The 12,595-nt window shown below is 45.7% G+C and overlaps 1 protein-coding gene across 1 annotated transcript in view; it reads left to right on the top strand.

Annotated features, from left to right (window-relative positions):
* The first annotated feature begins 5,760 nt into the window (after positions 1 to 5,760).
* The window catches only part of EXPH5 (exophilin 5), a 55,710-nt gene continuing 48,875 nt past the window's right edge, over positions 5,761 to 12,595 (top strand). Inside the window, exon 1 of the mRNA XM_030564501.1 lies at positions 5,761 to 5,879. Coding sequence (XP_030420361.1) covers positions 5,761 to 5,879 — 119 coding nt within the window. The remainder of the gene's footprint in view (positions 5,880 to 12,595) is intronic.

Here is a 12,595-nt window from a genome sequence, read left to right as displayed (position 1 = left end):
GAACCAGCAGATTACAAAAAAGAGGTAATTGATGAAAACATTTTCCAGTTTGTTTATGCAGTAAACTCTCCTATCCGTATGATTGAGAACTCACACTTCATTAATATGGTTCAGTCATTAAGACCAGGATACAGTCCACCCAACAGAACAGATGTTGCAGGCAAATTGCTGGATAAAGTGTATAAAAGAGAAATTGAGCAGTGTGCAAAAGGTCTAGAGGGTAAAATTATTAACCTGAGTCTCGATGGGTGTAGCAATGTCCACAATGATACTGTTGTATGCGCTTGTGTGACAACAGAAGAAGGGAATGTCTTCCTTACAAAAACAATCGATATATCAGGAAATGCGCACACAGCAGAATACTTACAAGCAGCAGCAATAAAAGCTATAACAAACTGTGAAAAAAAATTCAAATGTCTAGTACGCACAGACAATGCTGCAAATGTATCCAAGATGAGAAGAAATGTAGAAGAGAGTTCCAAGCAAATAACATACGGTTGCAGTGCTCATTTGATGCATCTCCTAGCCAAAGACTTCTGTGTTCCAGAAATAAAGGCTAATGTTGTTGAAATTGCAAAATACTTCCATAACAACCACTTTGCAGCAGCTGCTCTGAAAAAAGTGGGAGGAACCAAGCTAACTCTCCCACAAGACGTGCAGAGGAACTCAGTAGTGGACTGTTTTGAGCACTATGTCAAGAACTGGCCTAATCTCATGACAGTTTGTGGACAAAATCATGAAAAAATAGATGGCACAGTCACAGCCAAAGTTCTCAACATTGGGCTTAAGAGAAATGTTGAACACGTGCTGAGTACCCTGAAGCCTATTTCTGTAGCCTCAAACAAAATGCAGGGAAATAGCTGTTTTATTGCTGATGCTGTTGAAATTTGGAAGGAACTGAGTGAGATCTTAAAAAGAGAAATATGCAATGACAGATATAATTACAAGCATTAAAAAAAAACTGAATGGGACAAGCACTATCTCCAGCTCATTTTCTTGCAAATATTCTCAGTACTTGGTATCAGAGCTTACACCTAGGCAAGACAAAGAAAGGGTGGGAGGAGAAACCATTGAAGTGACTTGCCCTAGGTAAGACAGTAGGTCAGTGGCAGATTCAGAAACCCAGCTCTCCTGGCGCCCAATCCAGTGCCCTATCCTCTGGACCACACTGCCCTTTTCAGTGTATTCTATATCTTATTAGTGTTGTCTTGCTTATCTAGATTGCAGGTTTCTCACAATAGGGCTTCTTCTTTGTGCATCTTATACAGTTTTGAGTACAGTACTCGTGGGAAAAATTCTGCATCACTGCATGAACAGAATTCATGTCTCCTGCAGATTTTTGTTTTCCTGCAGAAAAATGACTTTTGATAGGGAAGCTGCAAGAGCAGTCACATGCCCCTCCCCAGCAGCAGAGGCAGGTTGGTTCGGGCAGCCAGAGCAGCCGGTAGAGACATAAATCACTGCTGGCAGTGGAGAGGAGTTGGGCAGTTTTACATGTGTGAGAGAGAGAAACACTCTGTCCCTCTTGCTCACTGTTGCGACACTTAGTGTAGATGGTTCTGTCCCCTCAGGCAGAGCAGAATGTAGCAGACTGTCAGCTTAGCAAATTGTTCCCATTGTTTTTGTGAACTCCCACAAGAATATAAAACAGGTTTAAAAGTTTTAAGGCTTCTTTACATTGCCACAGTGGTATAAAGCTGTAAAGCAATGGTCTCAAGTTGCAGTGGGGGAGGTTTAGGTTGGATATTAGGAAACACTATTTCAGTAGGAGGGTGGTGAAACACTGGAATGGTTACCTAGGGAGGTGCTGGAATCTCCAGCCTTAGAGGTTTTTAAGGCCTTGACAAAGCCTTGGATGGGATGATTTAGTTGGTGTTGGTCCCGCACAGGGGATTGGGCTAGATGACCTCAGGAGGTCTCTTCCAACCCTAATATTCTGTGAAAGGAGAGTAAGGCCTTACAAATGCTTATGGTCGTACTTTAGGGATTAGAATTAGTCTAAATTTTTGGACTGAAATAAGTGCTCCGTAAACTGTTTGCAACTCATCTTTCTGGTGATAGTCAATAGTCACTATAAATTGTGAGTTTGATTTCCCAGCTGTCACTTGCTCTTCAGTTGCCTATCATGCAACACTGAGCTCATGGCTGCATATATTTGTTGACTAATAACTAGAAATAAAGGGTCAAACCTAGCTACATTAATATTAGGCAAGGGGGGTTGGGAATTTCCTCCAGTGCTCCTCATGCCTATTCTCCATCTGTTGTATTGTATTTCAAATAAATTACCTAAATAAATGAAAGCAGCAGGGTGAATGTGATTTAAATCATAAGTTAGGAAGACTCAATTTAATCATGGATTTCTACATAAAAGTGCATTCCTGTTGGTTGTTATAACCTTAATACATATGCTTCACAACTCAGAGATAGATTTAGGTTTCATTTTTTAAGAAGGTACACACTATACATTTTTACATGATTTATTTTGAAAAATTTTCAGATTAGTTTTACAGCTATATCAGAAAATGAATGAATAGTTGGTTGGTTATTTCATTTACCAAAGGCAATTGAAGCAGATGTTTATGAAGTCATTGGGAGGTAAACTATCTCCAATTCAACAGGTCAATCAATATTTGGAGGATTTTCTTGCTATATTGTATTAGGAGAAGAACATCACCAGACAGACATTAAAATTATTTTAAACTAAAGCAACATTATGTATTCTGGATTTTTTTCTTCAACAGCAAATGGACAAATTGGAGAAATGGTCTGAGGTAAACAGGATGAAGTTCAATAAAGATAAATGCAAAGTGCTCCACTTAGGAAGGAACAATCAGTTTCACACATACAGAATGGGAAGAGACTGTCTAGGAAGGAGTATAGCAGAAAGAGATCTAGGGGTCATAGTAGACCACAAGCTTAATATGAGTCAACAGTGTGATACTGTTGCAAAAAAAGCAAATGTGATTCTGGGATGCATTAACAGGTGTGTTGTAAACAAGACACGAGAAGTCATTCTTCTGCTTTACTCTGCGCTGGTTAGGCCTCAACTGGAGTATTGTGTCCAGTTCTGGGCACCGCATTTCAAGAAAGATGTGGAGAAATTGGAGAGGGTCCAGAGAAGACCAACGAGAATGATTAAAGGTCTTGAAAACATGACCTATGAAGGAAGGCTGAAGGAATTGGGTTTGTTTAGTTTGGAAAAGAGAAGACTGAGAGGGGACATGATAGCAGTTTTCAGGTATCTAAAAGGGTGTCAGGAGGAGGGAGAAAACTTGTTCACCTTAGCCTCCAATGATAGAACAAGAAGCAATGGGCTTAAACTGCAGCAAGGGAGATTTAGGTTGGACATTAGGAAAAAAGTTCCTAACTGTCAGGGTAGTTAAACACTGGAATAGATTGCCTAGGGAAGTTGTGGAAACTCCATCTCTGGAGATATTTAAGAGTAGGTTAGATAAATGTCTATTAGGGATGGTCTAGACAGTATTTGGTCCTGCCATGAGGGCAGGGGACTGGACTTGATGACCTCTCAAGGTCCCTTCCAGTCCTAGAGTCTATGAGCAAACGTGCTATTTTAACAAAACAAGCATATGAATTTTTTAATTTAGTTAAACAACAAAAAGAAACCTGATTTTACAAACACTGCTGTGGTGTGGGAGGAGTTAGCCTTGCTCATCCTCAAGGATGACTGAATTAATGAAATAGTCTCAAGAAAGGATTTCAAGTGGTAGCAATGCAAAAAGCCCAAGGGGCTGTTTACAGATGCGGAAATATTGGTAGAGAATATAGGGAAATGTGCAGCAGTTGATTCTTGCAGCGACTGGCCCTGAGTTTTTGAACTGTAGAATCTTGTCTGTTCCTGCTGAACTAATTATGGTGTGAATTATCATACAGATTAAGTGCAGGCAAGTTTAATTAATTCCATGCAATAAATCATAGTGAAAAGGGTCACAAAGTAAATTATAAATATGATGCATCTTTCAATCTACACTGAATTTTTTAAAAACTTCGTTTGTTTGAAATAAATCCATCCAGTGCTGACCCAGGTCAATAACAATTTGATCATCTTACCCATTAAATGACAAATTAATCACACTCACCCCTACACTTTAAGATAGGCCCATCATTTGAGTCTCACTTTATTACTATTATTTCAATGCATGCATTTTTCCTTTTGAAAACTGGTGAGTGGAAACTGCATCCATACTCCTGCCTATGGCTACTGTGACTGTGCTGCAATTTAGCCCCAATTAAAAACCTTGATTTTTTTTATCCTTTGGTTGAAATATTAAGGGTAATATATTCTGACCTTGATACATACAATGCTGGAGCATCAAAATAGTTTAACATTTGCTTCACAGTAAGAGCCATTAGAAGTTAGACCAGGACAAAAGTTATTTCTGTGTTATAATAATACTTAGCAATTAAGAAGCCTGATTCTCAACTGCTTTACAGCCTGTGAAATCACTCACACGTGTGCTGTCAAATGCTCCTGCCTACTTCCCCTGTAAATGGAAAATTCAGATTTAATAGCATTTTACCTCCTCTTTATGCAGGTATCAATATTATTAGTGTTATTGTAGCAGGTAGAACTCTCCCACCAAGATGGGGGTCTGCTTTGCACCAGGCACTGTACAGTCAGTCATTCAGGCAGTGTCAGTGCTTAATTTGTAATGAAAAAGGTGCTGGGACTCCATTTTTTTTTTGAACTTCCATAACTGACACAAGCTAAGAAGTGCCAGGGTCAGCCCTGGCACAAATTAAGTATTGGTCACTGCCCCAATGAGTTTTGACTTTAAACAGAGAGCAGCAGGCGAAACAGAGGCCCCATGGTCACACAGCAGCTTAGATACAGAGCCAGGAATTAGAAGCAAGGCCTCCTGACTCCCCTGCCTACATTGGACCCCACTTGTCTCCCCCTGTAAGTGATTACACGAAGCCCACATCTTCCCACTCCCTTACAGACATTAATTAAAAAACCTCACAACACCACTGCGAGTCAGGGCTGAAGAAGTGGGTTTTTTACCCATGAAAGCTTATGCTCAGATAAATCTGTTAGTCTTTAAGGTGCCACCGGACTCCTTGTTTTTGTGGATACAGACTAACAGGCTGTACTCCCTGATACTTGAGGGCTGATTTCTCATCCCCATTTTACAGGTAGGGTCACACACTCAAACCGGCAGACTGCTGGTCACGCATGGATTTGAAACGAGCTGACCAGAGTGTGTGTCTCCGCAGCCCAGGGCTCCTCACTGCAGTGCTGGTCTCTCTCTCTCTCTCCCCCCAACAGGGTGTTTCCTGCAGCTCCAGGGCCACCTGTTTCCAGCGCTGGCTCCCTCCCCTGGGATCTCTACCTGTGTCAAACGGTCAAACTTCCCCGGGTCAGACCCTTCGCCCAAATCGTGACAAAGCCCCTCCAGCCGGGCGGCTCCTTCACTGCCAAAGCCCGGACGCGTGTCAATAGCCAAAGGCTCAGAGCAAATATTTGCCTCGCTCCCGGGAGACCTAATGAACTGCGCCGCCTTGGGATAGGGCCCGCCCCTGCGCACACGCGACTGGTCCCGGCGCCCCGTTCGTCCTGTGGCGCCCCGCCAGGGTTAGCTCCGCGGGCTGTCACTCACCCAGGTGTTGGCCAGAGCCAGGCCCCCAGGTGCGGGCGGTGCCCACTCTCGTGGGACTTGGCGCTTCCCGCAAGCTGGGCCCGGCTGCTGGGCGGGGCAGGCGCTGAGGGGACAGAGCCAGTCCCCCAGCCCGTGCGCGGCGATGGCTGGAGCCCCGCGCGGGCTCGATCTCACCTTCCTCAGCGAGCAGGAAGCCCGGCAGATTTTCCAGGTGCTGGAGCGGGACGCGGAGCTGAAAAGGGCCGAGAAGGACCGGATCAGGTGGGAGGCGTCGATCCTGATCCGGGTGGGCTCCTGCCTCGCTGGGACGGGCAGAGGCAGCGCACCCGAGCCCCCCTCACTCTGTCCTGCCTCCCCGCGGCTGCTGCTGCCCCGCTGCGCTGGCGAGCCAGGCTGGGCTGGGCTGTTCTGAGCGTGTCGGACCTGCGAACAGCGGCCCTGGCTCCCCCAGGCTGGGGGCACGGCGGCGGGTGTGTGCGTGGGTGGCGCCCGTGGGCTGGCTGGGTGCAGGGTAGGTTTTAGGCCGTATTTGTTTGTGTGTGTCGGCTGGAGGGGGGGCAGCTCCCCAGCCCAGCTAGTGGCCCCCCAAAGCCTGCACGTTACCGGGAGCCAGGTGCTCCTGCCCCATGCGGGAGGATTTGGGAGCAGCCCTAGAAACACAGCTACGGGCTGGGTAAGAAACCTGTGTGTCTGTGGCGAGTGGGGCACTGAGGGCTCTGCCGGGTCTCTCCCCTACCCCCCTGGGCACGGGAGGCTGTTCTGTCACCTCACCTGTCAGTGACAGAGGGTGTTGGCTGAAGGTTGATTCCTGCCGGAGCGAGGACGGCGTGAATACTTGATAAGGTCTGTAAGGAAATGATCCATTTCCCTGTGACAGCTGTCACAGTTTCAGTCACATACCACGTTGACTCTTGGCAGCTCTCCAAAACCAAAGTAGAGGCTTCCACTGATCGAAACAGATAATAAGGCGATTTGCCACTAGGTCACCTGTTTGATTTCATCCCAGGTTAGTGATGGCCATGAGTGATTTAGTGACCGAGGTGAAATAACTGGGTGGCCTTAGTCCAGTTCCTAATGGACAGGTGTATACATCCCATAACCACCAACACTGGTTACTTGTTGCCAGTGAAAGCAGTGATGAAGCACTGAACAGAAATAGCTGGTGATCCTTAGAGGTAAGGTGCCTCTTGGTCAGATTTGAGGTGCTGGTGAGATAGAGTTGGGAAGGCTGCCCTGAGTGCTGCACCTCTTCTCCAGGGTTCCCCCTCTGGCATCTTTCATGAGGGTGACATTCACTTAAACTTTAAAAGGAAGGCAAAGGTCATCTGAAATGAAGCGCTTCAGCAGACTGGACTTGCCTGACATATTACAGGGGGCTTGGTTAAACACATGGGGGTAAATTCAGGATTGACTTACATATCGTGTAACCCCAGTGAAATCCAAGGCTTTCCTCTGAATGGGAGCTCCTACTGAATCCATTGTTTCCAGTTGGTGTTTGCCTTTCTTCAGTCACTAGCTAGTTTCTGTGTGATTTGCTCTGTTATGATAAGATAGGGAGGGGAAGATTAGCCAGGCATGACTGTTTGCAAGGCTGGAAACATTGTGAGGGAGAAATGTTGACCACGATTTTTGAAAATGGGCAACTAAAGTGAGGCTTCTAAGTCCACAATTAGGCATATAAATAAGCTTTTCAAAAGAGCAGAGTACGCCTTTTGAATTCAATAGACTTACACCTACTACCAAGTCTGAATTTGGTCCTACATTTCTATATTTATGGTTCTATTTTTCTCTTTATGCAAAGGCTATCCAAGTAAGCTTAACACGTAATGGGGTATTTCTACTGATAGATTGTTGAGCTGGAGGTCTACTTTTAAATTTCAGTTAAGTTAGCCTTAGAATGTAAGCTGAGCAGAAGAGCGGAAATAGCCTCCTGTGGTTAAGGCACTGGATTGGGATCTGGGTTAAGTTCCTGGCTCAGCCAGAGTCTTCCTGTGTGACCTTGGGTAAGTCACTTAATCTGTCTGTGCCTCAGTTTCCTGTCTGAAAAATAATAATTCTTTCTAACACCATTTGTTTGTTTTACCTATTTAGATTGTAAGTGCTTCAGATAACAGTACAGGGGGCTATGATAAGGCTGCGTGTCAGTCATGGATTCTGTGACTTTCTATGACTTCTGCAGTGGCTGGTGTAGCTTTCTCCGGGGCTACTTGGGCAGCCCCTGGGCCAGCAGCAGCAGCAGTTTGGGTGTGGGAGGGGGCTCAGGGCTGGGATAGGGGCTTGGGGTGCGGAGGGGCACTTACCCCGGAAGTGGCCAGCATGTCCCTGCTGCTCCTAGGCGGAGGGGCCAGGGGGTTCTGCATACTGCGGTTCCTGACCATTGGAGCTGCGGAGCCAGTGCCTGGCCGTCCCTCCCTCTAGTAGCTGCAGGGACATGGTGGCCGCTTCCGAGGAGCTGGGTAGGGAGCCTGCTAGCCCCACCAAGGCTCCTGCCCTCCTCCCCACCCAGCAGCAGCCGGGGTCCTGGGCCACACGCTGCTGCATGCTTCCTCCCCAGCACCTGCAGCACACCCAGACTGCCCCCTCTCCCGAGCACCCGCAGCCACCCGGCTAAGTTTTTGTTAGAGGTATATAGAACAAGTCATGGAAAGGTCACGAGCAGTGAGTTTTTGTTTAGTGCCCATGACCTGTCCATGACTTTTATTAAAAATACCCATGCAGGGGGCCATGGAGTCCATCTGGATTGTTTCCTTGTAGTGAGGTTTGTGAGGTAGAACCGTGCAGGCCTGAGGTACCCACCCAACTAAATAGATCCACTGACCCTTTCGTAGGAGTGTGTTGAATGCAAGCTTCTCAAGGCAGGGAGCTGTTTGTGATACCCTTCATGTGATTATACAGTGCCACATGCACTGAAAGTGCTATAGAAATAGTAAATTATAAAAAAAAGTTTAATTATGTCCATTTCTAACATGTTTGTGCCTGTGAAAAGACTGTCTTCATTGATATAAAAATGTCATATCCTTTTTCAACTCCAGATTAATTCATAAAGGCCCAAGGATTGTCTAGAAAGGTAGAGAGTTAGTGCACAGAAAACGGGGATGTAAATCTATAGTGCACTAACTGGCCATGTGGATTCTGCTACCATACACTAAGAGTTCCCTAGTACGGTTTGACATACTCCTGAATGGGATCAGATTCTAGCCCCTTTGGGGCCACACCCTAGAGTGCAGTCAGGTAAGGGATGGTATTATCTGGTAGCAGCAGCACCAAGGAGTGGAGCTAGGGGAAGGAGAGGTGGGGCTGTTGCCTTCTCTATTGAATAGCTAGAGCAAGTCTGAGGTCAGGCCAGGCATACTCACAGGCTGCCTTTCCAGTCATCTCTGGAACTAAAGAAGATTTTCTTCAAATTGCCTGAGCACAGCTCAGCTTCAATACAGACAACAACCTCCACCAGTGGATTGGCACCAGGGGCCTAAGTGGAGAAAGCTAAGGCAGAAGGGAGTGAGGAGATGGCTGGTGAGCCCTTTAAAAGAAGCAGGGCTGTAACCTGGCAAGGTGGGAGCAGGCTCCCTGTTCATTTCCACAAGGACCAGAAAAGAAAAGCTTGGAGGAACAGCAGAGGACCCATGATGGGCAGGTATTGAATTTATTTAATAGGAAGAGCCCCAAATTGTTTAGGTAGTTTATTTTATTTGGGAACTTCTACAGACCCAGTTACCACAGTATCTGAGCACCTCACAGCCTTTAAGGTTTTTAATCACCACAACATCCAAGTGAGGTAGGGAGGTACTATTCCCATTTTACGGATGGGGAACTGAGGCACAGAGATAATAAGGCTCAGATCAACAGAGGTACTTATGTTTATGTCTGGGGCTTAAGTACCTAAGTCCCAGTTTTGGCTCCACTGCGATCCACAAAACTTCAGCCAAACCTGTCAGCTCCTAATCTCACTCGGAGCCTACGTTTTCAGGGTAAAAGTTCCCTAGCTTCCCCCTTCTGAGCACGTGTGTAACCCGCATACCTTCTGGTTGTGGTGTTATGTCCCATCTAGTGGCACCGAGACCACTTAGAGAGAGAGATTTAATGAGTCTGCTCTACAGCCTTAGCTGACAGTCAGTTGGCCTTTAGCTCACCCACTAAGCTCCAGAGGTCCTCAGTTCAGTCCTGCCCGCTGATGACCGGGGTCTGTCAGCGTTACACCTGCACTACTGCCTCCCTCCTGCCTAAGCTGCAGAGCAGTCCATGAGCTGGGGAAGCCAGTCATTTGGCTGCCTAAGGTGCATACAGGCCCAATTCAGTAGATGTGCTCAGAGGCCACCTACCAGATCGGGTCCCATTCAAAATCATCATTGTGGTAGTGCCGCCAGTGACCTTGTTGCAAGCACAGAGGGTGCCCGAGGCAAGCAACAGTGGTTCATGCCTGGAGTTCTTAGCACCAATGAACACACACCAGGGTGGAAAAGCAAGCAAAGTTTATTTGAGATCTCAAAGCGGTGCTGGGAGACTTGACATGCCTCAGATCCAGCACCCCAAGCAGCTTCCTCCTTTTATATCCTAGTTGCTTTCTGAGAACTATTTCTTGCTGACTAGTTGATATCTCACTCCCGCATCCTGTCCCATCCAGCTGCATTATCTTTTCTCACTCAATCTTTTGTCTTCACCCTTCCTCCCCCCTCTCCGCTGCTGAGACATGTATACTGTATCTAAAAGCGACCTTGAAACTTGCTTCGATTTAGCTCCAGTGTGTTACAGCAGGGAACTGGCTGTTACAATCAGAAAACTAACTGCTGACATTACATTTTACAGCTCTTAACATATTAGGTTACACTAGGTTACACAAAGTGTTTAACATGGAGGAACATTGGTTCATTGAGGCCTACAACAGGAGGGCTTCATTGACACTTGTGGTCTACCACCCTCCTGAGTTACCTAGGGTTATGCCTAGTGACACCAACAACCTTATAACTAGGCTTTGCAGAATTCAGAGTTTTTAAAATAATTTTGTTGGATAATAATGTTTTATTTTTAAAGATGATTATTTTACATTTTCACAGTTGTGGGAAATTACGAGGGAGTCAGACAATTATTTAATGACAGATGTTGAGATTCAAAAAGTTAGTTTTATAACTGCTAAAACACAAATTGTAAATATCACATGTCAAAATATCTTTAAATCAATGTAAATATCTTTAAATAAACAAATTGTTTCTACTATTCAGTTACTAGTCCATTTGTAACAAGCCTAATTCAAAAATCTTAATCACTATTTTTACTCTAATAAATTGTCAGATTGGCATAGACCCTGGGTTTGGTTTGGTTTTTTTGCCTTCCTCTGCAGCATAGGTCACTTGCAGCTTTAAACTAGCGTAAATAGTGGATTCCCTGTAACCTGAAGTTTTAAATCATGATTTGAGGACTTCAGTAACTCAGCCAGAGGTTAGAGGTCTATTATAGGAGTGGGTGGGTGAGGTTCTGTGGCCTGCAATGTGCAGGAGGTCAGACTTGGTGATCATGATCATCCCTCCTGGCCTTTGTCTGAGAGTCTAACTGCTCAGGCAGCATTTTTCTTACTTCTCCTAGCTGTACATTTTGATTTATTATTGATGGAAATATTTTTTGTTGACTTGTGTGTGGATGATGAAATTGACATCATTGTTTATCAAATAAAAGATTAATCCATCCAAGCCTACTTATCAGTTTTAGCCCTGTCGTTAGATCACTTACCTGGGATATGGGAGACCCTGGTTTAATTCCTCCCTCTCTGTCAGGTGGGAGAAAGGGTCTCCCACCTTTCAGGAGGTGCTTTAACCACTAGGGTACTAGCTATTCTGATATGAGGGATTCCTTTAATCTCGCCTGCTGAAATTGTTCCACTGTGAATACATAATGAAAGAATCTTTGGAGCAGGGAAACTAGACCTGGGATCCACTGCCTTCCAGGTGGATGCCTTAACTACTGGGCTACAGAGTCATTCCTGCTTTTTTTCTTGCGCGCTCTCTCTGTGGCCTAAGTGACTGTTCCACAGTGGGTCAATACTTAAATCAGGGGTTGGCAACCTCTGGCACACGGCTCGGCAGGGTAAGCACCCTGGTGGGCCGGGCCAGTTTGTTTACCTGCTGCGTCGGCAGGTTTGACATCCCAGGCCAATGGGGGTGGCGGGAAGCACCATGGGCTGAGGGATGTGCTAGCATGCTGGCTGTTGTGGATCACATTCTTAGGTGCCTTTTCTCATTGGGAGGTGTGTGGGGGGGAGTGGTGAGGTTGTAATTGCCAATCCCAGCACTTATGGTCACCAGCTTCAGCTGGTGGGAGAGAATCAGAGGGGGATAATAAAGGAGGAAGGGAACAATGAATCTGTCACTCTTGTTTCTCAGTTGTCTTGCTTGATTGCTTGTCCAGGCCTGGAAATCAGAGCAGCTGGTACCAGAGCAGATTGTGATTACATTTGAGATGAAGAGCCAAACCAAAATAATGAATTCTTAGGAGTTTTCAGCACCTCTGCTCCTTTGCAGTAAATGCCCCCTTGGATTATGAATGCAGAAAGCATGCAAGAAAGATGAATCCTCTTCACATTGTTTTGTAAACACTTGCTGCAGTTGGACTCTTGGGAGCAATTATTTATTAAGGAACGCAACTGAACTTACTCCTTATGTTTGGCAGGCCATTCACTGAGCCCCCCTACTTGGTGCTGTTGGAGTTTGTTTGAGTTGTGCTTCTTTGAGGTGCTTGATCGCAAGGGTTTTGCTGTAGCAGCCAGGTATAAAGTGGTGCAGAGGTTCTGCAATCATAGCAGATTCATAACCTAGTCCCAGATTTGGAATTTAGCGTCCAAAATATGGGGGTTAGCATGAAAACCTCCAAGCTTAGTTACCAGCTTGGACCTGGTAAAGCTGCCACCACCCAAAAAATTAAGAGTGTTTTGGGGCACTCTGGTCCCCCCAAAAACCTTCCCTGGGGACCCCAAGACCCAAATCCCTTGA

This window comes from Gopherus evgoodei, chromosome 1 (genome assembly GCF_007399415.2).
Source record: "Gopherus evgoodei ecotype Sinaloan lineage chromosome 1, rGopEvg1_v1.p, whole genome shotgun sequence".
Lineage (NCBI taxonomy): Eukaryota > Metazoa > Chordata > Testudines > Testudinidae > Gopherus > Gopherus evgoodei.
Note: the sequence above shows the minus strand (reverse complement) of the source record. Positions and strands in the feature narration are given on the sequence as shown.